Below are 25,540 nucleotides of genomic sequence, written 5' to 3' on the forward strand. Positions count from 1 at the left end.
TGATCACGCCGAGGGCGTTCCCTTCATCAGCACAAGGCTGAGGAGTGGCTACCTGCTGGGGTCCTTCAAACCTACCTGTGAAGGGCGATAGAACAGGAGGTAAGTACTTGATAAAAAGTAATGAAATGTACTCCTAAACCTGTTTTTTTGTTTCTGTTTTTTATTTTCTAAACCATTGTGTAGTGCACCTGGAAGTGGTCCTATGTTCAGACCAACTACAGTGGCTGTAGATGAAGAAGGTGGAGATGATGATAAAGATGAATCAGTAACAAACAGTAGCACCGGTACCACTGCCGCTTGTGGCATGGGCTCTGAATTCTCCACAGATAAAGGAGGCCCTTTCACTGCAGTGCAGATCACTAATACCACTGGACTGGCACAGGCTCCTGGGTTAGTCTCCCAAGGTGTCAGCTTTGGCATTAAGAATAACCTGGGTACTCCACTGCAAAAATTGGGAGTGTCATTTTCTTTTGCCAAGAAGGCTCCTGTCAAACTCGAATCAATAGCATCAGTTTTCAAGGACCTCGCAGAGGAAGGGACTTCTGAGGATGGAGGAACAAAAGCTGATGAGAAGGGTTCTGACCAAGTACTACAGAAGGTGGGAGACTCAGATGGTGGTGGTAATCTCGATAGTAAAAAAGAGGACGAAGACCCTCAGGATGGAGGGTCCCTTGCTTCCACGTTGTCTAAGTTAAAAAGAATGAAGCGAGAAGAAGGAGCTGGAGCTACAGAGCCAGAGTATTACCACTATATCCCCCCAGCGCACTGCAAAGTAAAACCTAATTTTCCCTTCCTACTCTTTATGAGAGCCAGTGAACAAATGGAAGGTGATAATAGCACTCACCCAAAGAATGCCTTGGAGAACAAAAAAAGCAATTCTCCCAAGCCTAAAGGCTTCATCAAGGTGGCAGCAAGCCAAGGAGCAGAAAAGACAGTTAGTGAAGTCTCCCAGCAGCAGGCAGAAACTGGTATGGCGGAGCCCTCAGAACCTGGAAGCAAAGCTGAAACAAAGAGGGCTCCAGGCAGGGATGCAAGTGAGCAGAGTTCAGAGAGTCAGAGTCGGAAGGCTTCAGAGATCCAAATGTGTGAGTCTAACCCTTATAAAGAAACCTCTCAAACCACCTCAGCAGGGAAAGAAAGCCATGAGGGACCCAAACATCCAACTGGTCCCTTCTTCCCAGTTTTGAGCAAAGATGAAAGCACCGCCCTCCAGTGGCCATCAGAGCTATTAATTTTCACCAAGGCAGAACCCTCCATTTCATACAGTTGTAACCCTTTGTACTTTGACTTCAAACTTTCAAGGAACAAAGATGCCAGAGCTAAAGGGACAGAAAAACCAAAAGACATAGGAGGTTCCTCAAAGGACCATCTCCAAGGCCTTGATCCTGGTGAGCCAAATAAAAGCAAGGAAGGAGGAGAAAACGTAGAACATTCCTCAGGAGACAGAGGGGATGCACCTGCTTCAGGGTCTGGCTGTCTCAGCCAGAATAAACAGGAACCTGGTGGCAGCCATGGATCAGAAACAGAAGACACAGGGAGAAGCCTTCCTAGCAAGAAAGAACGATCTGGCAAGTCCCACCGACACAAAAAGAAAAAGAAGCACAAAAAATCCAACAAACACAAACGGAAACACAAGGCTGATCCAGAAGAGAAAAGCTCTAAGGTTGAGTGTGGGGAGAAGTCTAAGAAGCGCAAGAAACGAAAACGAAAGAAGAATAAGTCGGCCCAGGCAGATTCTGAACGGGGACCCAAACCGGAACCCCCTGGGAGTGGTAGCCCTGCACCACCGAGAAGACGGCGTCGAGCTCCAGAAGATTCCCAGCGGAGATCCCTTCCTGGTGAAGAAGGGAGCAGTGGCAAGAAAGACGAAGGTGGCGGCGGCGGCGGGAGTGCCCAGGATCATGGTGGGAGGAAGCACAAAGGCGAGCCTCCAGCCTCATCCTGCCAGCGAAGAGCTGGCACCAAACGGAGCAGCCGGTCCAGTCATCGGAGTCGACCCAGTAGTGGAGATGAGGATAGTGATGATGTTTCATCACGCCGGCTGCACCAGAAGTCTCCCTCCCAGTACAGTGAGGAGGAGGAGGAGGAGGAGGAAGACTCGGGCAGTGAGCATTCCCATAGCCACTCACGATCTGACCGCCACCATTCCTCACACCGCTCCTCTCGGCGTTCTTACTCGAGTAGCTCAGATGCTTCTTCAGACCAGAGCTGCTACAGTAGACAGCACAGTTACTCTGATGACAGCTACAGTGACTACAGTGACCGGTCACGAAGGCACTCGAAGCGCTCCCATGACTCTGACGACTCAGAGTACACCAACTCCAAGCACCGGTCCAAACGGCACAAATACTCATCTTCCGATGATGACTATAGCCTCAGCTGCAGCCAGTCCCGGAGCCGGTCTCGGAGTCACACCAGGGAGCGCTCGAGATCCCGAGGCCGCAGCCGCAGCAGCAGTTGCAGCCGCAGCCGGAGCAAAGGGAGAAGCCGTAGTACCACAGCCCACAGCTGGCAGCGGAGCCGGAGCTACAGCCGGGACCGCAGCCGCAGCACCAGGAGCCCTTCCCAGAGATCAGGCTCCAGGAAGGGGTCGTGGGGTCACGAGAGCCCTGAGGAGAGGCGTTCTGGTCGTCGAGACTTCATTCGCTCAAAAATCTACCGCTCCCAGTCTCCTCATTACTTCCGATCAGGCCGGGGAGAGGGTCCTGAGAAGAAGGAAGATGGCAGAGGAGGTGACAGTAAAGGGACAGGCCCACCGTCTCAGAACAGCACTGTTGGTACAGGAAGGGGGTCAGAGGGTGACTGCAGCCCTGAAGATAAGAATTCCCTCACTGCCAAACTGCTGCTGGAGAAGATCCAGTCAAGGAAACTGGAGCGGAAACCCAGTGTGAATGAGGAGGTGCTGGCCACCCCTAATAAAGCTGGGCTCAAGCTTAAGGACCCCCCACAAGGTTACTTTGGGCCCAAGCTCCCCCCCTCTCTTGGCAATAAGCCTGTCCTTCCATTGATAGGGAAGCTCCCAGCCACTCGAAAGCCCAACACTAAGAAATGTGAAGAGTCTGGCTTAGAAAGGGGAGAAGAGCAAGAACAGTCAGAGACAGAAGAAGGGCCTCCAGGGAATAGTGATGCCCCATTTGGACATCAGTACCCCCCAGAGGAAACAGCTGGCCCCCTGTCAGAACCACCTCCAGAAGAGCCAAAGTCTGAAGAAGGTACTGCTGATCGTCCTGTGGCTCCACTGGGCACCCCAGTGCACTCTGATTGCTATTCCGGGGACCCAACCATGTCCCATAACTACCTCCCTGACCCCAGCGACAGGGACACCCTAGAGTCCCTGGATAGTGGCAGTCAACCAGGCCCTGTGGAATCTACCTTGCTGCCTATCGTGCCAGAACTTGAGCACTTCCCCGGTTATGCACCTCCCAGTGGGGAGCCTAGTATTGAGTCGGCCGATGGGGCTGAGGATGCTTCCCTGGCTCCGCTGGAGAGCCAGCCCATCACCTTCACCCCCGAGGAGATGGAGAAGTACAGCAAGCTCCAGCAAGCTGCGCAGCAACACATCCAGCAGCAGCTTCTGGCCAAGCAAGTAAAGGCCTTTCCAGCTTCTGCCGCCCTGGCCCCAGCCACTCCAGCCCTGCAGCCCATCCATATTCAGCAGCCGGCCACAGCCTCTGCCACCTCCATCACAACTGTTCAGCATGCTATCCTACAACATCATGCTGCAGCAGCTGCCGCCGCCATTGGCATTCATCCCCACCCTCATCCCCAGCCACTTGCCCAAGTACATCATATTCCCCAGCCCCACTTGACCCCCATTTCTTTGTCCCACCTCACTCACTCAATCATCCCTGGCCACCCTGCCACCTTTCTCGCTAGCCATCCCATCCACATCATTCCTGCCTCGGCCATTCATCCCGGACCCTTCACCTTCCACCCCGTCCCACATGCTGCCCTCTACCCTACCCTTCTTGCCCCACGGCCCGCTGCAGCAGCTGCTACTGCTCTCCACCTTCACCCACTACTTCACCCCATCTTCTCAGGTCAAGACCTGCAGCACCCTCCCAGCCACGGCACATGAGGGTGGGGGTGAGAGCCCAGGTAGGACCAGGGAAAGTGGCCCGTAAGTCTTCCCTTGGGGGTGTCGAGCCATCAATGCCAGCAAATAGAAGCTGGGATGGGCAGTGTCTGATAGCCAAAGAGTCGAGTTTTGGCTTGCAGGGCTGGTTTTAGATTTGAGGTTTGCTTTGGGTTCACTATCAGGGATTTGTTTTCCCCCCGTTGTCCCCCTTCCTGTGTTTCTGAGCTGGGGAACACCAGTAAGTGCTGCCCACTGCTCTGCAGCAACATCTCCAGACTGTCGGGTCTAGATACACCCCTCCTCCCTCTCCTTTTTAACCTCTGTTCTTCCCTTCTATAAGTTTTAAACCATTTTCCTCCTCTCTGGCCAGCGGGTTGTCCTGGTCCTGACTTCCCGTTATCTTTGACCGTCCCTTGGTGACTGTGTGTTATCTGAGTGAGTTGAAGAGGGAGTCCGACCTGGAATCAGATGCTACTCGGGCTGTTGTTATTCAATCTACTTCCCACATAGAGAGCCACACATTTGGCACTGTTGTCCTCCTGTCCCTCACTCCAGGAGAGACATCGGCATATCCCAGAAAAGAAGGCCCTGTCGTGATTACAGGCTGTGCGGCACATAGACTGGCCCATGTGCTTCCCCAGAGAGGAGCACGTGTGTCTGAAGGGTGTGTTTTCTTCTGTCATGTTGATGTTTCCTTCTTAATTTATAGGATTTTTTTAATGTAAAAAAAAATTGCACTGAACTCTATAAACGTAAATGCTGCTTTTTGTAGCTCATAAAAAAGGTTCCATATTTGTAGTATACTGCAATAATATTTTTTACATCCAGCTCTTTAAGTGATCCTTGTTCTGGTGGCTTTGTGTAAATATGTTTGCCCTAGTTGGATTAAGAAACTAAAGGTTATAAAATGGAAACAAAAAATAAAGTATTTGTTTTCTGCTAGATGCAAAAATGACTAAGCATGTATATTTTATCAAGCTCATGTATTTTTTTGAAGTTATGAACTATAAAAATGTTAAAACAAGAAAGGAACATTGTTTAACATTTTTGCGGGGACAAAATGTTCACTCATCTGCATTAAATGGTGCCCCCAGCACTGGGGTATTTTAACTAATGGGCATCGGTCAGCTGGGGGTGTTGGGAGGGTACTCGGTTGTGACAGTCTCCTTCGCGTGCTCTGCTGTTTTATACAGAGAACCAGGTGGGCCCCATGGAGGAGGAGGACACTCAAGAGCTCAATTGGAAAGCAGATTCAGAGTGATCAGGGGTTTCCTGGGTGCCTTGTTCCAGGCAGTCCATTTGCCTTCCTAGTACTTAGCCTCCTCTGACAATTTTTTTTTAATGTGCCTTTTGGGTTGGCTAGAAACAAGTAGAAGTGGACTGGGGGATGATAGAGTTGAGACAGTTTTCCTTTTTTGGTGGGAGGCGAGCACGTTTGTAGATATTGCAAATTCTTTTGCTTCATAGTTTTCATGCCTTCAGCCCAGCTTAATTTAAGCAGTGAAGATTCCTCTTTTCTGTGACATCATGACACCTGCCAGAGGAAGTACCGCCTCAATTCCTCTTCCTCCTCTTGCCTTTCACCCAGGTGCCCGGACCTGATGGACACACTGACCCAGAGGTGTTTCAATTGCAGGTCTCATCTTCTTCGGTGTAGTTAGCAGTTCCCTGTTTGGTGATCCCCCGCCCGTTGCTGTGACTAGTATGGTTGGGTTGTGAGCTACAGGGAAAACGAACGCTGCTGTTTTGTTTCTCAAATTCCCAATAAGGAAAAGGTTTTGAGTATAAGAGAAGTAAGTGCTGGGCAAACAAGGGTCTTGACTGACCCTTTCACTTTTTCAGTGCTCCCGTGTGATTCAGAAGCACCACTTTTTTGGTAACTAGCACTGGAAAAATTAAATCATGTCTTTGAAGTGAAGGGACTAATTTTCATGTAAATAATTTAAATAATACAGTATTAACATTTCTGTGCTGCTTCCCATTAGCTTGTAGATTTGAGCCATACTCTGGCTGCCTCTACCTTCCCGGGGGCAGTTTTCGTTAACTTTCAGAATAGTGATTTTAAAACTTAAAGAAAGAAAAACAAAATAGCCTATCCTTCCTTATAAGCATAAAAGATTGTATTTAACTTTATCACATATGATAGAGATATATACGCTGTAAAATTAGGGAAAGGAACTTTCTAATAAACCAATGATTTGTGGAAACTTAGTAGAGTCTCTTGTGATTGTTGCCCCACCCGTTCGAGCTGGGAAGGGATGGGATTATGGGCTAGAAATACCATCTCCCTTGAAGTGATCGAGGAAGAGACTCGTGAACCAGTTGCTGGTGATGTTGGAATTGTGCTGCTCAGAGCTCAGGCTGCCCGGGTGGAGGGGAAAGGTCATGTCGTGGGAAGAAGTGAAAGGAAGTTTCTCATCCTTGGAATGTGCGCCTTCTTTCCACTCTCCCACGAGAATTCTCTTTTCCTACCTGTACCTCATTATAGATACGTAATCTGTATATAGTAGAATGTGGGTGTTCACTAAATAAATGGGTTTGGAATTTCTGGCTTTGACTTTGAGAATTTGGGGTAAACTTTAGGGCAGTGGGATTACAAGTTATCTGCCTGGCCTTTGCCCTCCAGATGTAGTTCTGTATACCAAAATCAGTTTTGAATTATTCTCAGCCTTGCAATAATAATGTAATGCTTGAGAGCTAATTAATGGAATATTAAAAGGAAATATTCCTGACTGAGCTGATAAACGTCTCTACTGAATCAAAACAATTTTCACCAAAAGGAAAGGTTAGCACCCAGAGCTAACTAGACTTACAGTAATAAATTAGTTTCTCTTCCTCAACCTTTCAGGAAGGACCAGTATGTTTCTTAACTACTCCCACAACACCTGTGTTCTCTCCTTAACTGAAGAGAAGCTGTTCAACTAGAACCTTGGGCTGGATGCTGAGATCTGCTTGTTTTTCTGAAATAGCAAAATTCTTTCCCAGAAAGAAAGGAATTGATTTCCCGAGCAGGCAAGGTGCCAGTGAAAGAAGCAGACTGGCCTGTATGTAGAGCATGCCCTGCGGGAGGTACGTGCAGCTGCCTGCCCCAGCCACTGGGCTCGGAACGTGCATAGGCTCCCTCTTCTACGCTCAGTGTCTAGTCCAGTCGTCAAGCATTTCCATTCTTAATTGCCAGAGACAGCTTCCCCTTACCAACTTGTGTCTGAACTTTTGCAGCATTTCCTGGCTGACCTCCCTGACTCCGGGATATAATTCCCTGTCCCATATCTTACTGGCTTCTCAGAATCTGACTACAGTTCATTTTGTATTCACTGCTTCCCAATAAAATTCTAAGTTCTGAGAGGACAGATATTGCTTGTTATGTGTCCCCGCCTTTGCTTTCTTAATCCCTGAGAGTATATGAACAAAGTAAAATACCATTGACTGAAGATTATGCACCAGGACTTAGGAAACCAAAGATGATAAAAGATTTTTCTCTGTATCTACACCAGTGCCAGGCACACAGTAAAAATTCAGTAATTGTTGACTTAATGAAACCTTAACAGAACTTTGAATTCACTGAGGGATTCTGGCCTCAGACCATGGATGGGATGCAAAAGTGGCCGCAGTTCGCCCGTAGCCCTGCGTCTGCCGTCTTGGAAGGGAGGTAAACCCAGCGTGGGGTCCAAAGGAGCACACAGAGGAACGGAGTGCTCCTTGCTGCTCACCAGGCTCCTTTCCCCAATTTGGATGCTCCTCCTGTTTCCAATTTTAGGTGCTGGTACCAAGGTCCCACCAGCCAACAAGGCACCAAAGCTTCCAATTACTTGACACCCACCACGTCCAGTTGCTGGTTGTGTGGTCTCTGCTGTCGTCTCTCGTTCCCGCCTCACCGCCTTTAACCTAGGGGGTCGCAGTTGCGCTCTGGTCTTCCCACTAAGTCCTGCCTTTTCCAGTTCTTTCTATGCACGGGCCGCCAGTGTAATTGTCCCAATTGTGGCACAGTTCATCCATGTATCTCTTACTCTGACTTTAGAAATCTTTATGATTCTTTGTCTCTCATAAAGTTCAACTTTATAAAGTACTCAAGGACCTCCAGTTATTTACCCCAGCTTTTCATTCCACTTTAATGCCCAAATCCTCTCTGTCCTGAGTCAGCTATTTGCCCTTCCCCATAACTGACCTCTTATGTTCTGCCACTCTGCTTAGAGACTGCCTCAAACCCCTTCATTCTCTGACAGAAGGTAACAGTATAATGGTTAAGGACATGAGTTCAAGTGTGAACATGTTTGAATCCACCCATTGGCTGTGTAAACTTGAGCAATTTACCTAATGCTCTGTGCCACAGTTTCAGGATTTATGAGATGGGCATGTTAGTACCTATTTCATAGGGTGATTTTGAGGAGCACATAGAAACGATTTCAGCTAGACAATCTCCCCTTTTCAAGGCAGGCTTTCCTGTTCCTCTGCTACAGGTATGTGTTCATGTCTTCCTCTGGACTAAGTTTTTTAAAGATCCTTGATAAGGCATCAGTGCCTTGAGCAGAATAAGTACTTATTAAAATATTAATGGTATGTGAGTTTAGTTTGGGGCTACGCAGTGTACCCTAGTAATTACAATACCACCCCGTTTGAGGTGGGAAGTTGGAAGGTAAGTGTAAGACTGAGTTGAGTACTCATCCTAATAGATGCATTACACATCCAGCGGTGGAGGAGGCCTTGAAGTTGAGAGTCCCTTAAAGCTTAAGGAACTTGAACCTAGTTAAGGTGTAGGATTTTGAGCCGTGTGCTGAGGCAGTGAATTAGAGGAAGGGAGGAGCTGACGGGATTCCAGGATGGCACCGGGTTTGGGCAGGCTACGAGGGTCAAGCTTGAAGAGAAAACAGCAAAAGAAGGATGTAGCCGTGTGCCTGTGCCCCCAGCAGGTCTCAGCTTTCCTTCTTGGGAACCTGCTTTTGGGGGAAGACGCACTGTAGCAATAAGACTTGGCATTCCTCGTCCTCTCATCCACAGAAGGCATGACCTTGCCTCTGCTCAAACCGATTCCTTCTCTTTCCACTGCGGGACCCCATGTTGGCATCTCCCAGCTCAGTGTGCACTGCCATTCAGTGTGTCTGTCAGCAATACCTGCTACATGGTGCACTGTTGGCTAGGCCCCCCGCTGCAGAAAGGACCTTGCTCTTGGGGGATTCGTGGACACAATCCTGTGAATAGGCCATGACCAAACAGTGAGTTAAACCCAAGATGCCAGCCTAAAGCTCAGGGGAGGCTTCCCCTTGGCAGTGACCCCCACTAGAATCAATTGTTGTTTGGGTAAGAGCTCTGTCCCAGACAGAGTGAAGTCCATAATCACAAAGCCTGTGAGCCAGAGACGCTGGACTGACTCCACTTCATCCCCATCTCTTCCCCTTGGACCACGATCCATTCACCACCCCTTTCCCAGCCCCGGCTGACAGCTGTGACCACATTGAGACTTGGCCCGAGATAGAGGAAGAAGCTGCTGCACTAACATGACTGACTGAAGCTGCCCAAGGCCATAAAAGGAAGTGGATAGGTGCCTAATTCAAAGTGATAACACAGCTCAGGTTTTATCAGAAGGCAGCAGCTTCCTCCTTCCCCTGCCTCTGGCCAAGTCAGTGTGCGCCCGGGTGCAGGCAGCTGCAGGCAGGAGGAGGGACTCCGGAACTGGGCTACAGTGGAGGTGTAGGGACCAGCTAGTTAATGGTTTTAACCATCCCTAGCAGAAAGTACTGATGGCTTAGACTGGCATGGTGGTAGTGGAAATGGTGTGAAGATTCCAGACATAGTTGAGAGGCAGGGCCAACAAGACTTGGTGATAAACTACTCAAGAAAAGGGGCGGAGCCACGGATTTCAGCCATCAGCACCCACCCCCAGGGTGGCCTCACCCCCTTCCCTTCCTGCCAGTTCAAGAAACCATATGGGTCCAGGGCCTTTAGCCCTTTGCTCTGCCTTACTGCTCAGTAAGGGGGTTCAAGTTTGATAAGAAAGGACTTCCTGTGGTAGGAACTGAAAGGAAGAGGAAGGGGTGAGCCCATTCCTGCCAAGGAGGCTGTGGGAGAGGGATGATGGCCAGAGCTTTGCGTCCACTTCATGCCCTCTGGGTTCTGGAGTGGGTGCAGATGCTCTTGGGACCCGGTACTGCCCCTCCAGCCTCAGCCTTGAACTTGGACCCAGAGCGGCTCACCTTCTACACAGGCCCCAACGGCAGCCACTTTGGGTTCTCATTGGACTTCTGCAAGGACAGCCACAGCCGGTAAGCCCTGGGGGAAGTTGGGTGTAGGGACAGAGGATTCCCCCACTATCACTACTGTGAGCCTAGAGTCCCCCGTTTGTGGCAGAGGTTGAGTAAAGTGACTCCCAGGGTCTATTTGGGCTAAGTTCTTGTTAAGACTACGGAGGAGGGACCTGCTTGGGTGAGGGTGCCAGAGAAGCACGCCAGTGGGGATCTAGGCAGTGAAACTACAGCAAAAACAAAGGCAAAACAAAAGTTAGTGTCTTATGTTTTCCTCCATGGGTCAGTTGTAGGACCCATTCCATCCTCATCCCCTCACACAGAGCAGCACACATGTCTTAAATGGACTTGCAAAACTGTAACATTGTCTGCTCACCTTGCTTTTCTACTCCATTTCCCTCATCCCCATCAAAATTCTAGATATTTGAAAGGAAGCCATAGAGAGCATCAGTGGTTAGGAAAAACCAGGCCGTGAGATCTCGCTGCCAAGATCGGAGTCCTGCTTCTCCTCTTCACAGTAACTACTCTGAGCTAGTTGGTGGCTTACAGAGGCCGACAGCGTGCTCCCCAGCCTGGGGGTGTGGTGGTGGCAGACAGCACTCTGATATCAGCCCCTTGGTGAATTTCCTCAGCTGAAGAAAGCCACCTTCCCCAAAGTCAAGTCCTCTTCCCAATATGACCCAGCATGAATTGATCAATGAGGACTGTGGAGGGAGGAGAGAGGTGTAAGAGTCCCACTCTTTCACGTCACCTCTGAAGAGTTCTGAAGGGTCCATCCAGCTCCAGGGCTCCTGGGGTGTTTGTGTGGCCCATGGCTGCCACTGGACTTGAATCTTAACTTGACTCCCTCCTCCAGCCTTTCTTGCTTCTTTCTCCTCCTTACCACAGATACTGGCCTTGTGGGTACTACTTAACAAGCTCCCTGCATGCCCAATATATGTATATATATCTGCACTTTCTGAGCACTTGCTATAAGTTATTTGGCTGAATTTCCCTCATACATGTACTTATCCTGACAGCATTGATTGGTTGGTATTGTCCCCAGCTTACGTACGGCAGAGCTGTGGTTCCAACCTAAATCTGCTGGGGTCCTCACCAGTGTCAGCACTCTACCTTCCACTTTAGAGTCGCCCACTAGCTTCTCTAATTCTTCATTAGAACTAGCTCTCAAGAACTCATCTGATAAGAGTTTAACGTTCTAAGGATCATGTAAAGCCCTGGCTTTTGGAGGTGGGGCAGTGGGGAGTGTAGATGGGCAGAGCTTGGGAGGTCTGTCTCAGCAAGGGTATAACCCCCTCGTATTCATATAAAACCAAACGGTTATAGTTCAGCTTTCCCCTGACTCTCTGGGTTTCTTTGGGCATGTGATTCACCCTCGCTGGGAGTCTCGGTTTCATGGGTCGTACGTAGAAGGAAAAGGCTGGCCCACATGGTCGGTGAAGTCTCTTTGAGGAAATAGGATACTGTGTCGCCCAAGGCACCCTGCCTGCCCTTCAGGGTAACGCTCCCAGCAGGGGCACTGGGGCGTGGGGCATCCGGGATCCGCGCGATGTTTACGCAGCTTTCTTACGCAGCGTGGCCATCGTGGTGGGCGCCCCGCGGACCCTGGGTCGCAACCAAGAGGAGATGGGCGCCGTGTTCATATGCCCCTGGAGGGCCGATGGCGGCCAGTGTTCCTCCCTGTCCTTCGACCTTAGTGAGTACCAGACAATGAGGGGAAAGGAGGGGTTAGAGGGAGCGTGGATAGCCGGGCTTCAACACCCCTGTCTTGTGCCCTCTAGATGATGAGACCCGAAAAGTAGGCTCCCAAACTTTCCAAACCTTCAAGGCCGGGCAAGGATTGGGGGCGTCAGTCGTCAGCTGGAACGACAACATTGTGGTGGGCACTGCGGGACGGGGACATAGGGAGTAGTAGGGGGCAGAGACTTGCTGGGGGGAGGGAGGCAGAACCCCAAGTCCCGCCTCCTCCTCACTTTTCTGTGGCCCTCCCGCAGGCCTGCGCCCCGTGGCAGCACTGGAACGCCCTAGAAGAGACCGAGGAGGCGGAGAAGACCCCCGTAGGTGGCTGCTTCTTAGCTCAGCTCCAGAACGCCCGCCGCGCGGAGTTCTCGCCTTGTCGGGCCAACACCATGAGCCGGGTTTACTCGCATAACATATATTGTGAGCTCCGCTCTCCGTTTTGGCTCCGCCCAATCGTGGCCAAGGAGAGGGGCCCTTTTTCGGAACATTTTCCCAGCGCCTGCTGGCCCCGCTTTCTATCCCGCTGCTGGACTCCCCAGCTCCTAGCAACACAGCAGCTACCCAGCGGACCCAAGGCCACGCCCCCATACTAACCCGCGACCCCGCCCAGGTCCCGCCCCGGCCCCCCGCCCCCGGCCCCGCCCCCGGCCCCGCCCCAGGCTCCCAGCACGCTACGGGGTCCGCCTCTCCTCTGACCCTTCTCCGTGCCTCCTCTAGCGGAAGACAAGCGCTACTGTGAAGCCGGCTTCAGCGCCGTAGTCACTGAGGCAAGTAGCGAGCCGAAATGTCGTGAGGGCAGCTCCCAAACAGGGTCCCCGCTCACCTCCAGGGCTTCCTTTGCAGGCTGGAGAGCTGGTGCTTGGGGCCCCCGGCGGCTATTTTTTCTTAGGTACGTGCCCATCCCTGCACCTCCCTCCCCTCTACGTTTGGCGTGGGGAGACCCCAGGGTCTGGGCCTCACACTCACTGACCCTCGCACCCTAGGTCTCCTGGTGCAGGCTCCAATAGCAGACATCTTCTCCAGTTACCGCCCGGGCACCCTCTTGTGGCATGTGCGCACCCAACGCTTCACCTTCGACTCCAGCCATCCAGAGAACTTCGACGGCTACCGGGGTAACCCGGGCACCGCCCGCAGAGGCTTCCCAGCGCTCTGTCACACCGCCCACCCGCGCCCCTGCTGCAGCGCCCCCTTGCCGACTACGGCTGGCCAGCCCCAGCACCCAAGGCGTCCTCACCCTCTGCTCCCGCAGCTTCACCCGCAGACCGCCCAGCTCCCACGTGCCCTACCCCGCCTTTCCCGCAGATTTTGGCCCGCGATGGCCTTCGCTTTGCTGTCTGCACAAGGCGGGGTTTAAACTGGGTGATGTCCTAGTTTCCTCCTCCTTCGCCCTCNTGCAGCGCCCCCTTGCCGACTACGGCTGGCCAGCCCCAGCACCCAAGGCGTCCTCACCCTCTGCTCCCGCAGCTTCACCCGCAGACCGCCCAGCTCCCACGTGCCCTACCCCGCCTTTCCCGCAGATTTTGGCCTCGCGATGGCCTTCGCTTTGCTGTCTGCACAAGGCGGGGTTTAAACTGGGTGATGTCCTAGTTTCCTCCTCCTTCGCCCTCCGCCCCCTCCCTGCTTCGCTCTCGCAGAAAAACTCATTTGCACTGTGTCTTCAGGGTATTCGGTGGCCATCGGCGAGTTCGACGGGAATCTCAACACTACAGGCAAGAAATCCACTTAGAGACAGGGTTTGGGGAGCGCAGCCCGGGAGGAGCACCACCAGGCCTCGCACTAGAATCTCTCCTGGGTGCGGAATGGTGGGCGGGAGGCAGGACGGTTCGAAGAACCTCATTCGGTTCTCCTCAGAGTATGTCTTTGGCGCCCCCACCTGGAGCTGGACCCTGGGAGCCGTGAGTGCCACCTGCCCCGTCATTCGGCATTCTGTAGCCCCTGACCCTGCTCTTAAGTCTGACCACCCACCCCGCCACACCTCTGCCCTTTTTCACCCGGAGCGAGCGGCTGCCTGGGGGGGATGAGAACCACGCGCTCATGTGCGCTGTCCGCGCAGGTGGAAATTTTGTATTCGAACTACCGAACACTGCACCGGCTGCAGGGAGAGCAGGTGAGGGCCAGGTCCTGATGGGGTGGCCCAGGCTCGGGGTTTGGGACCCTAGAATATTCCACGGAGGCGCGGGGGGTCGATTTCTAAGTTGGAGAAGGGTCTGGGGCGGGAATTAAGGTGCGCCTTGTCTTCCTGCAGGTGGCTTCATATTTCGGGCATTCAGTGGCCGTCACTGACGTCAACGCGGACGGGTGAGGAGGGTGCTTCCCAGCCCTACCCAGCTGAATCTCCTCCTCTCCTAGTCCTCACTCTCAAGAGTGAGGATGAGCGAGATGTGGCCCTGGCCCCCAGCAACCCCCTAGCCCATCCCACTAACCGCGCGTCTGGCCTGCAGGAGGCACGACCTGCTGGTGGGGGCGCCGCTGTACATGGACAGCCGCTCTGACCGCAAGCTGGCCGAGGTCGGGCGTGTGTACTTGTTCCTGCAGCCTCGGGGCTCCCAGGCGCTGGGCACCCCCAGCCTCCTGCTGACTGGCACGCAGCTGTATGGGCGATTTGGCTCAGCCATCGCGCCCTTGGGCGACCTCAACCGGGATGGCTACAATGGTAAGGGAGGAGAGGGGCTCCCCTGCTGCCAGGGGCTAACAGCTGCAATAAAGACCGTGGATTTGACCTGAGGACAGCAGGAGCCAGGAAGAGCTTTAAGCAGAGAAAGTTAAAGGAGACCAGTTAGAATCTGTTTGCATTAGTCCAGGCAGAGGAATTCAGTGGGGCGTGGTGCCCTTTACTGCCTGGAACTCAGGCTAGGCAGCAAGTCTCCGGAGGTGACATCAGCAACCCAGCTCTGGACCTATTTGATCTTGAAGGACTTCCCCACATCGGGCAGACACAGCCAGAGAGCCACTGGGTGTAGCTTCCCCCACTTCCACCCTAGAGGTCTGAGTGGGAGGTAGGGACTAGGGGAGGGTGGCAGAGCCCCTGGGAGCCTGTGAAAAGAGGAGAGGCCCAGGGCAGAGCCCTGGGGAGCAAGAGCATTTAGGGAACTCACAGAGGAAGTGAGTCTGGAAAGAGGACAGGAGTACCCAGCGGGTAGGCAAGAAAACAGGAGATCTGATGGCTCCAAACTCAAAGGAAGAGAGTGCCCTGAGCGGAAGGAAGGCGTTTAAGGACTCCAGAGGTTTCCCAAAGGTGTGAGTAGATGGGGCTGGAGAAATCTCCATGGTCTTTTTAAAAAATATTTTATTTATTTATTTTTAGAGAGAGGGCAAGGGAGAGAGAAAGAGAGAGAAACATCAATATGTGGTTGCCTCTCACAAGGCCCTCATGGGGGACCTGGCCCGCAACCCAGGCATGTGCCCTGACTGGGAATGGAACAGGTGACCCTTGGGTCTGCAGCCCGCGCTCAATCCACTGAGCTACACCAGCCGGGGTCTATCTATGGTCTTTAACAACAAGGAGGTCATCGGCAACAACAAGGACTGATTCAGGGCTGTGTAGGGACAGAAGCCAGAACGCATGGGGTAAGATGAACGAAAGTGAAGACCTGGAGGCATCTAGTGTAGACAGCTCTTTAAATTGGTCTGTGAAAGAGAAAAGGTGATTACTGAAAGAAGAGGAGGGTCAAGGGAAGGTTATTTTAATTTCAAAGAGTATGGAGCAGGGTTGAATGTGAAGGAAAATGATCTTGTGGGCAGATAGCAGTTGGAGGAATGAGTTGGAGGAGGGTCCCAACAATGCCTGAGGGATTTGGGGTGGGGGGGCAGGATGTAAGCCCAGTGTCAGGGTAAAGGAGGGACACCTATTCCAAGATCAGATGAGGAAAGTGGGTGGAAAATAGGTGTGAAATTATAACCCAACCGTTGGGTTGCCTTTCTTTGTGAAGAAAGTGGGGGCGCTGGAAGCTTGACAGAATGGAGAATGTTTGAAAGAGGTGCTGAGCAGACCAACACTCTGACCCCATAGGGCTGCTGGGCAGTGCCTAGTGGAGGTCAGGTTCATGGTACCTGCTCTGGTGGGGTCTGGCCAGGCTTGCCCAAAACTGGCAGTGGGGCAAGATGGCTGGGGATAAGGCAAGGGTGATCAACTGTTCAGGAAGTAAGTGGAGATGAGGGAGCCGGCCCTGACCAGTATGGCTCAGTGGGTGGGGTGTTGTCCCAGAGAATGAAAGTTTGCTGGTTCAATTCCCAGTCAGAGCATATGCCTGGGTTCTGGGCCAGGTCCCCAGTTGGGGGCACCCTAGAAACAACTGATGTTTCTCATGCTGATGTGTTTTTTTCCTCCTCTTTCTCCCTCCTGTCCCCTCTCTCTAAAAATAAATTAAAAAAAAAAAAAGATGAGGAAGCCAAAGATCAGAAGAGAGTGGAGGCCCGGGGCCTGGGCAGACAACTGTAGTCAGGGTGTTTGATTTGGGTAAATTCTGGATAGCTTGATCAGAAAAAATCGACAAATATTTTTACAGAAAAATCTGTACAGAAGACAAAGAAAAGACAGTTACAAAATATAGATCAAAGTTCTTGATTCCCAACACATGCGGAAAACTGGTACAAATTTATCAGATGAAGATTAATCATTATGATGAATAACACATTTTTAAGAGGGATCTTCAAAGTTACTGGTGATGACAAGCCCATGATGCGGCTCTGACCGTGCCTACTGTAAGCGGAATGGGGCGAAGGTCCCTAAGGAAGAGGGGGTCAGGATTCAATAGGTCTTGGTTACTTAATCTTCTGGGACTCAGTTTTCTCATCTCAAATGGGACTAATGATGCTTAACATTCAGGACCAAGTAAAATCACATCCATGTACCTTTCTCAACACATAGTGAGTGCTGTTATTGTTTTTATAACAACCCTACTTGGTGGATCTCTCTCTGACCCAACTGTAAACTCCTGGAAGGCAGGACAGCTGCCTCGACCCAGACCTTTTTGTCCCTCTCCTGGTCCCCTGGGGTCTGCCTAGAGTGGGAGCCCCTGGAAGTTTTACAGGGCCCCCTGGAGAGACTGGAGAACAAACAGTCTCCCTCCTTTTGTTGTTCCCCCCAGATGTGGCAGTGGCTGCCCCCTACGGGGGTCCCAGTGGTCGCGGCCAAGTGCTGGTGTTCCTCGGCCAGAGTGAGGGGCTTAGCTCACGCCCCTCCCAGGTCCTGGACAGCCCCTTCCCCACAGGCTCTGGCTTCGGCTTTTCCCTGCGAGGTGCCACAGACATCGATGACAATGGATACCCAGGTGCCCGGGGCTGCCCCCAGCTAAATAAGTAGGGCCCTTGAGCATTAGCTGGAGATGCTAGGAGACGCCATGCTCTGCCTGACCTGGCGCCCCACTGAGACCTCTGACCTGTCCATGGGGCCGGAATGCCTGGGAGGGCCAGGTCAGACCTCCAACAGGAGAGATGGTTTGGGGAACTCCTGGGAAGATGACGACATCGTGCCCTCTCTAATTACTGGTTCTGACCCACTCCCAATACCTGTAGACCTATTGGTGGGAGCCTACGGGGCTGACAAGGTGACTGTGTACAGGTGAGCACTGGGTCCATGGGCGGGTTAGGGAGAAGAACAGGCCGGAAGGAGCCACATTGGCAAGCCCCCCCATCCCACCAGAGCTCAGCCAGTGGTGATGGCCACTGTCCAGCTGGTGGTACAAGATTCGCTGAATCCTGCTGTGAAGGATTGTGTCCTGCCCCAGACCAAGACATCAGTGAGCTGGTGAGGAGACAGAGGGCATGGGCAAGGCAGGATCTAGGGCATCGGGGGCCCTAACCGCTGAGCCCCACTCACATCTTTGCAGCTTTGGAATCCAGATGTGTGTAGGAGCCACCGGGCACAATATTCCTCAGCAGCTAAGTGAGTGGCACGGTGGGCACAGGAGGGAGGCAGACCTCGACTCCCTTGGGGGCTGGCCAGGGAGACCCTGACACCCCCTGCTTGCCCTGTCAGGCCTCAACGCCGAGCTGCAGTTGGACCGGCAGAAGCCCCGCCAGGGCCGGCGGGTGCTGCTGCTGAACTCTCAGCAGGCGGGCGCCACCCTGCACCTGAACTTGGCGGGGAGACACAGCCCCATCTGCCACAACATCAAGGCCTTCCTCCGTGTACGCCCGGGCTGGGGGTGGGCAGGGCTGGGTGTGCAAGTTTGTCCGTTCAGTCCTGGGGTGCGGGCTGGGTGCTGAGCGTCTAGGGGTCATCAGTGCTGGGGTGCCTGACAGCAAGATAGCCTGACTCTTGTCCCCGCCTTAGGATGAGGCCGACTTCCGGGACAAGCTGAGCCCCATCGTGCTCAGCGTCAATGTGTCCCTGCCGCCTGCGAAGGATGGACTAGCCCCGGCTGTCGTGCTGCACGGAGACACCCTCGTCCAGGAGCAGGTGAGGGTGGGCAGGAACAGGCCCGGGAGGGGAAGGACCCCTCCCAGAAAGGCAGGGCTGGGGCCAGTGTCCAAGTTGTAATGTGAACCCCAAAGGCTCAATGTCACCTCTAATCTCTGCTGTCACTGTAAACCCTAATGAAAACCCCAAAACCTCAGTGTCCCCTAAACCCCAACTGTTGATGTCACCTCTAAACTCGGATATAAACCCATAGACCCTGATGTCACCAACTACACCATGCCATTGTCCCATACCCTGTGGCAAAGCCCCAAACTCTGATGTCGTCTCCACACTCTTTTCACTCTCAGATCCTCTGGTCCCCTCTTTCACGTGCCCCCCTCACCCACACTCCTTGGTGTGTCCTCTGCAGACCCGCATCATTCTGGACTGCGGCGAAGACGACCTGTGCGTGCCCCAGCTTCAGCTCTCTGCCAGCGTGTGAGGAGACCTCCCGCCCCAGCCTCCCCTGGCCCAGTTGTCTCTGATGTCACCTCCTCCCGACCTGGGATGTCGTACACCAGTACACTGTCCTCAGCCCCTGTCCTCCCAGCCCCTGGGCCTGGACCAGGCCTCTTCCTCCTTTCTCCCCACAGGACGGGCTCCCCCCTCCTCATTGGAGCGGATAACGTGCTGGAGCTAAAAATGGATGCAGCCAACGAGGGGGAGGGGGCCTATGAGGCTGAGCTGGCTGTGCACCTGCCCCTGGGTTCCCACTACATGAGGGCCCTCAGCAATGTCGAGGTGAGGACCCCCCAGGGGACATTACTGAGGATGTGACAGGTATGGGAGCCTTCTCGCATGCTGAGAGCCCCGACGTATCTTATGCTGTGGTGTAAAAGCTGTTTTTTTTTTAATATTTGGAAGAGGAGTGTTCGCAAATGGCCCTACATTTGAGAACTTTATTATAAAACCCAAGTCCACTGCGAACCACACAATCGAGGTTCGATTCCCAGTCAGGGCACATGCCTGGGTTGCAGGCCAGTTCCCTGCAGACCAAGTCCCAGCAGGGGACGCACAAAAAAAAGGCAAAACCATACATTAATGTTTCTCTCCCTCTCTCCTTCCCCTCTAAAGATAAATAAATAAATAAAACCTTAAAAAAAAAAAAAACCAAGTCCAAAGTGGCTCAGCAACTAAATGTTAAAAGGAACCCATTAACGTTTGGTGGGTTTCCTTCCCATCCTTTTTCTCTATGTTGACAAATACTTAGGTAGGCATCGTGTGTATCTATTTGTTTAGTTAGTTTGTTGACATAGTTTATAACAATGGGATTATAGTCTGTGTAATGTTTTGTGTTGTTACTTGCAAACATCATAACAAGTAACAGCGTGCTAGAGTAATATGTAAATGAGCGTGGGACAGCACCTCGCATCCCCAGCCCGGAGACCCCTGTGCCCAGCCTGACACAGCAGTCTCTCCCAGACTTCCCAAGGAGCTTCAGTATACACGGCTGCTCTGTAACCATCTTCTTTCTTGAAACTACCCCCTCCAAGGGCTTCGAGAGGCTTAGCTGTAACCAGAAGAAGGAGAATGAGACTAAGGTCGTGCTGTGTGAGCTGGGCAACCCCATGAAGAATGTCCGGGTGAGGCCACCAAGTCCTGGGTGCTGGGTCTCCTCCCCCACGGTCTCACAGACAGCCAGGTTCTAGCGGCTGGGTTTAGAGTCAGGAAGCCCTGGGCTGGAATCCTGGTCCACACACTGGCCAGCTGTGTGTTCTTGGGTGAGTGAACTTCCCTCTCCCAGTGGACTTCTGAGTAAGAGGGAGATAAGGATGGCAGCCTTGGAGGATGCGGCCCGGAGGCCACATTCAATGTTCAGAGTGAGCACTTGGACGGTGACTTCGGCTCTCCTGGTTTCTCAGATGGGGATCACCATGTTGGTCAGCGTGGAGAACCTGGAAGAGGTCGGGGAGCATGTGTCCTTCGGGCTGCAGATCAGGAGGTACCAGATGCGGGAGGCACTGGGGGGCCCTCCACACAGAAGAGGCTTCTGGAATACCGGCTCCTCACACTTTCCTGTTCTCTTTCTTCCTGTTTCTGAGTCTTGGAGTCCGGGAAGAAGTTCTTTCCCAGGCCAAACTTTTGCGTGGCGCGCTGTGTGTGCAGTTAGCTCTTTCTGCGACCTCTGAAATTCTGGCTGTGCCCCCAGAGTCCTGACGTTCACGGGGCAGGTGTCCCTGACCGGCTTCTCCTCATCCCCTCTCCTCTAGCAAGAACAGCCAGAATCCAAACAGTGAGATTGTGCAGCTGGATGTGCCAGTCCGGGCCGGGGCCCATGTGGAGCTTCGAGGGTGAGGTGCCCGGGACTGACAGGGGAGAAGGCAGGCAGAGACCCTTGGTCCAAGGGGTCCTGGAAGAACCCCCACAGCAAGTCAGTGGATCAAGCTTACTTTGGGGGCTCCGACCCCTGCAGGAGCTCCTTTCCGGCCTTCCTGGTGATGGCGGCAGAAGAAGGCAACAGAGAGAACAGCTCAGACAGCTGGGGCCCCAAAGTGGAGCACACCTATGAAGTAGGGAAGGGACCCCAGGCCCCAGTCTGGGAGGGAGGACCCCAGGAGCTACAGTCTAGGCACTGAGCCACCTAATACGCCGCGGCCACCAACCCCACCAGCTCTACAACCGTGGCCCTGGTACGGTAAACGGCCTCCACCTCACCCTCCGCCTCCCCGGCCAGTCCCAGCCATCCGACCTGCTCTATATCCTGGACGTACAGCTTCAGGGGGGTCTTCAGTGCACCCCACAGCCCTCTCCCAACCCCCTCAAGGTAAGAGCCTGAGTCAAAGAAAGAGCTTTGGGTGAGTCCCCGGCGGGTCAACCAGGGTCCCTCTGGGAGGGCAGGGAGATTGGCAGAGCGTAGGACCTGACAGCTTCTTTCCCTCCCCAGCTGGACTTGGGGCTGCCCACCCCCACCCCCTCCCCTATTCACCCAGGCCATCACAACCGGAGGCGCAGGCAGGCTTCCCTGCCAGGGCTCAAGCAGCCGGTTCTTGTGGTGAGTGGGCTCTGTGGTCTCCCTGGGGTCTCCCCTCCCTGGGGCCCAGGGGGCAGAGGGGCTGGGAAGTAGGGGGAGGGGCCAAAAGAGCGATGCGGGCCTCTGGTTAGCCACTTTGGTCCGAGTGAATTCTAAGGATTGTGCTAGTCTTCACTGCCCCCCGCCCTCGACTTCCCACTCTCCCCTGTGTGGGGTCCTGGCGTGATGGGGTGATGGGTCTGGAGGGGCTGGGGACTAATAGCACACCCCCGCAGAGCTGCGACTCGGCGCCCTGTACCGTGGTGCAATGTGAGCTGCAGGAGATGGCACGAGGGCAGCGGGCCATGGTCACGGTGCAGGCCCTCCTGTGGCTGCCCAGCCTCCGCCAGGTGGGACGCGACGTGGAGGGCGGGGCGAGGACCGAGTGTGCCCTCGGGAGAGGCGGGGCTGTAGGGAGCGGAAAGAGAGACAAGGCCAGGTTTACTTTGTTTTTATTTTTTAATTAATTAATTAATTGTCTACTGGCAGGGGGGGTTTGTTTTGGAAGGAACAGGTTTACGCCAGGGTCAGGGCTCCCCAGGGGTAAGCCTGGGGCTGGGACTCCTGCAACTAACAGGCCTACGTGAATCCCTTTCTCCCCACCCCCACGCGGCACCCCATCCAGAGGCCACTGGATCAGTTTGTCCTGCAGTCGCACGCCTGGTTCAATGTCACCTCCTTTCCCTACTCTGTGCCTGCCCTCAGCCTGCCCAGTGGGGAAGCTCTGGTGAGTTCGGAAGAATGTTGTCAAGGAGACGAGTCCCACTGCTCATCCTATGCACGTCCCGCAGAATGGGGGCGGGCCTCCCTGGGTCTAAAGGGCGACACTAGTAGGTGGCTTGGCTTGTTGTGCCCATCCCACGGGTTTGAGTTTTGGGGAAAGGGAACTGTCAGGGTGACAGGACATTCGCGGCTCTGTCCTCAGGTGCAGACGCAGCTACTTCGGGCGTTGGAGGAGAGGGACATTCCCATCTGGTGGGTGCTGGTAGGCGTGCTGGGTGGCCTGCTGCTGCTCACACTCCTGGTCTTGGCTATGTGGAAGGTAAGGGGTGGAGGACGATGGCATCCCTAGGTGGGCACGGACTTGGCCCTGCCCACCCTCACAGGGAGGCAGAGAGAGACAGTGGCCCAGGTGGGTGACCCAGAGCCCACCCAGCCTGCTCGTCCACTGTTAGACTGTCATTCTCCAGAGGACCCCTTGCAGGCAGGAAACCCTGGGCAAAGTGGCACCTGGAATTCTACGTCCTGTAGACCCATCGCCCCTGAGAGGAGGAGTCGCAGGCCATGCGCCCTGCCTTCAGGAGCTCCCTGGCTGCTGTGCTGACAGGACTCACCCCCTCCCTGCTCTGTCCTTTGCCCCAACTGAGGTGGGAGACCCAGGTCTGATGCAGGCCCTGGTCCTTACGGGCCCTGATGGGTCACTCCCTCCTCCGTGCCTGGAGAGCCAGTGGGCTGCTCCCGAACTTACTCTGGTGCCCAAGCCCTGGGAAGCATGGTGCTGTTAGGGAAAACCACACATTACACTTACAATCATCAAATATATATCCTCATACACTTTTGTCATAGAGAGACATAATCATCAGTATTTAACAAAAATCCAGAGAAGAAAAGGCAAAATATATTTTTTAATGTTACGTGTATTATCTCGATATGGGGAAAGGCCTTCATCCACGCGGACGGTGGGGTCCGTGTTCTGTGCTGTTCTGGGAGAAGGCAGCCCGGCTGCAGCTTTCTAGCAGGCTTCCTTCCTCCAGTGCTGCTCAGGGGCCTAAGGACTGTTTCTAGAACCTGTCCCTGGCCCTGTGCACTCCCAGGTCGGCTTCTTCAAGCGGAAGCGGCCACCCCTGGAAGAAGATGATGAGGAAGAGGAGTGATGGTCCAGCCCACGACCTGTCCCAGCAGGAAGGCAGGGCGAGATGCCTGTGCACCCCTCTTCTCCGTGTGTCCCCCGCTCTGGTGACTCATGGGTGGGAGCTGTTCATCAGGCCTCCTGATGCCCTCTCCTTCCCCCCCAGAGCTGGGCCACCCCCTTTCCTTCTGTCTAATAAAGAGGCAGCCCCAACCCCCGTGTGCTGTCTCCTCTTGGGGTCGGCGGAGGAGAGGGGGACTAGGGTGATATTTAGAGGAAGGATCTGGGGCTGGTGGAAATGTGAGCAGAGAGCATTTCTGCCAGGGCAAAAATAAAAAAATTACTGACTTCGGGGAGTGTCTGGGAGTAGAAAGTGGGAATGGAGCCAGAGGGAAAGGGTGGCAGAGCCTCTGGGTGAGACGGGGGTGGGGGGATGGCCTGGGGGGTGGCAGAGAAGGCAGGCAGGGTCCCTGGAGGGCAGCTTTAAGGAGCATTTTTAGCCCTGGCTGGTGTGGCTCAGTGGATTGTGTGCCAGCCTGAAAACCAAAGGGTCGCTGGTTCGATTCCCAGTCAGAGCACATGCCTGTGTTATGGGCCAGGTCCCTAGAAGGGGGTGTCATGTGAGAGGCAACCACACATTGATGTTTCTTTCTCTGTCTTTCTCTATCCATTTCCCTCTCCCTAACAGTAAATAAAATCTTTTTAAAAAAGAGTATTTTTAAAAATGATTTTGAAGAGGTAAACATCAAGAAAAGAACACACTCTCCCACTCCCATTTAAAAAAAAAAAAGGCCTTTAAAGCTGTGTTCAAAGTGAGGAGGGGCCAAGGGAGGCTGACTAAGCCTCCACCCAGAGGGAGAGTGTCAGGGAGGCATCTCAGTTTCTTCTCTTTCTTCTTCCCCACCGAGAAGGGTCCTTCAGTGAGGAAGGAGGGCACCTGCAGGGAGCTCCCAAGAGGACTAGGGGCAGGAGACAGTCCCCTCCCCACTGAGACTGGAGTCAGGAGTGGGGGGGCACCTGCAGTCCCAGGAGATTTGTTGACCCATGGGTTTGATAAACTTTGAGCACCTACCACGCACCTGGTACCGTTCCAGTGCTGGGATGAAACTGAGCAACAACAGAAGTCCCTGCCCTCTTGGAGTCTCCATCCAACCAGGAGCAAAGAGTAAAACAATAAATAAGTGTATAGGCAGCAGTGGTCAGTGGTGGGAATGAAAATGAAGGTAGGAAGCTAGTGACAGAATTATGGGGGTGTCAGCAGCGGGCTGACATTTTAGGCCGTTGTCAGGGATGGCCTCTCTGATGAAGTGAGCAGAGAAATGAATGAATGAGCCAGCGGCTGCAGGGACCGCGTGTTCTGGACAGAAAGAGCAGCCGGTGAAAAGGCCCTGAAGTGGGAGCTGGCTTGATGTGTCCATGTAGAAGCAAAGAGACCCATGGGCCAGAGACCTGTAAGGGAGACGAGGTTTGGGGTCAGGGCAGGCAGACAGCGCCTGTGACCCAGGGGAGGACTTTGGACTTGATGCTAAGTGTCTGGGGAAGCCATTACAGGGCAGGTTTACTTCACAAGAGCTGCAACCCAGAGGGCGAAAAGGTAAATTCTGAACAGAACAGAACAATTTGATACCCATGCATGGCAAGTTCCAGAACAGGTTTCCAGTCAGGTGACTGAGTATTTAGGAAAAGATTAAGCCATGATCCTTAAACACCAGCCAAGTCCACCCCCCACACCACCATTGCAGTTGGACAGCCCCAATTAGTCTCTATCCAGAAAAGCATTTGGCATTTGTCCTTATACATGAGACAGAGACGTCAGCTGGATGAAAGAGACTTGGATTGAAAACCAATTTTGATAAAGCTGAAGGATGTCTCTATGGGGGTGTCCCAAAGGTCCGTCCTAACCCTGGGTGGCTCGGCATGGTCACAAGTCCCTTCATCCTGGGGATGGCTGCTGGCCAAGAGGGAGCTCCAGTACAATGGGTGGCTGAAGCAGATTCCAGGCAGCCTTGACAGATTGTAAAATTGGGTTGTAACCAACAAGATGAAATTCACCAGGGATGAGTGTTAAATCCTGTGTTGAGGTTCCAAAATTTTGGTTACGTAAGAATAGGACTGGGAAATCTGGTGAGGTGGAAATTTATGTGAGGAGAGGAAGAGAAGAAAGGAAAGGAAGAAAAGCAGAATGGAAGACGGGAGGAAGGGAGGGAGGAAGAAAAAAAGAAAAAAA

At 53.3% G+C, this 25,540-nt stretch overlaps 2 protein-coding genes across 9 annotated transcripts in view; both read left to right on the forward strand.

Annotated features, from left to right (window-relative positions):
* GPATCH8 (G-patch domain containing 8) overlaps nt 1-6,289 on the forward strand; it is a 75,275-nt gene extending 68,986 nt beyond the window's left edge. For all 8 annotated transcript variants that reach the window (XM_037067546.1, XM_037067555.1, XM_037067564.1 and 5 more), the window contains one exon: nt 184-6,289. In XM_037067546.1, the coding sequence (XP_036923441.1) occupies nt 184-4,078 (3,895 nt within the window). In that variant the 3' untranslated portion in view covers nt 4,079-6,289. The remainder of the gene's footprint in view (nt 1-183) is intronic.
* Nucleotides 6,290-9,754: 3,465 nt separating this feature from the next.
* ITGA2B (integrin subunit alpha 2b) lies at nt 9,755-23,601 on the forward strand. Its single transcript, XM_037067618.1, has 30 exons — nt 9,755-10,335; nt 11,889-12,010; nt 12,096-12,193; nt 12,309-12,474; nt 12,772-12,821; nt 12,898-12,943; nt 13,038-13,166; nt 13,716-13,763; nt 13,906-13,949; nt 14,108-14,161; nt 14,300-14,352; nt 14,496-14,707; nt 17,142-17,324; nt 17,569-17,614; nt 17,696-17,800; nt 17,883-17,938; nt 18,032-18,183; nt 18,329-18,454; nt 18,825-18,892; nt 19,048-19,195; nt 19,948-20,037; nt 20,317-20,396; nt 20,665-20,745; nt 20,868-20,964; nt 21,066-21,218; nt 21,339-21,446; nt 21,701-21,814; nt 22,090-22,191; nt 22,390-22,506; nt 23,279-23,601. The coding sequence occupies exons 1-30, from the start codon at nt 10,145-10,147 to the stop codon at nt 23,336-23,338; spliced, it is 3,099 nt and encodes a 1,032-aa protein (XP_036923513.1). The 5' UTR covers nt 9,755-10,144; the 3' UTR covers nt 23,339-23,601.
* The last annotated feature ends 1,939 nt before the right edge of the window (nt 23,602-25,540 follow it).

The sequence above is a fragment of the Sturnira hondurensis genome, unplaced genomic scaffold (assembly GCF_014824575.4).
Source record: "Sturnira hondurensis isolate 20B ecotype Veracruz unplaced genomic scaffold, ASM1482457v3 Scaffold0001221, whole genome shotgun sequence".
NCBI classification, from domain to species: Eukaryota; Metazoa; Chordata; class Mammalia; order Chiroptera; family Phyllostomidae; genus Sturnira; species Sturnira hondurensis.

Bases quoted from the DNA above. Each gene is read 5' to 3' on its own strand.
- ITGA2B (XM_037067618.1), top strand. From the start codon at position 10,145: ATGATGGCCAGAGCTTTGCGTCCACTTCATGCCCTCTGGGTTCTGGAG. The intron at 18,184-18,328 runs GTACGCCCGGGC...TCCCCGCCTTAG, and splicing joins ACATCAAGGCCTTCCTCCGT to GATGAGGCCGACTTCCGGGA. The intron at 19,196-19,947 runs GTGAGGACCCCC...ACCCCCTCCAAG, and splicing joins GGGCCCTCAGCAATGTCGAG to GGCTTCGAGAGGCTTAGCTG.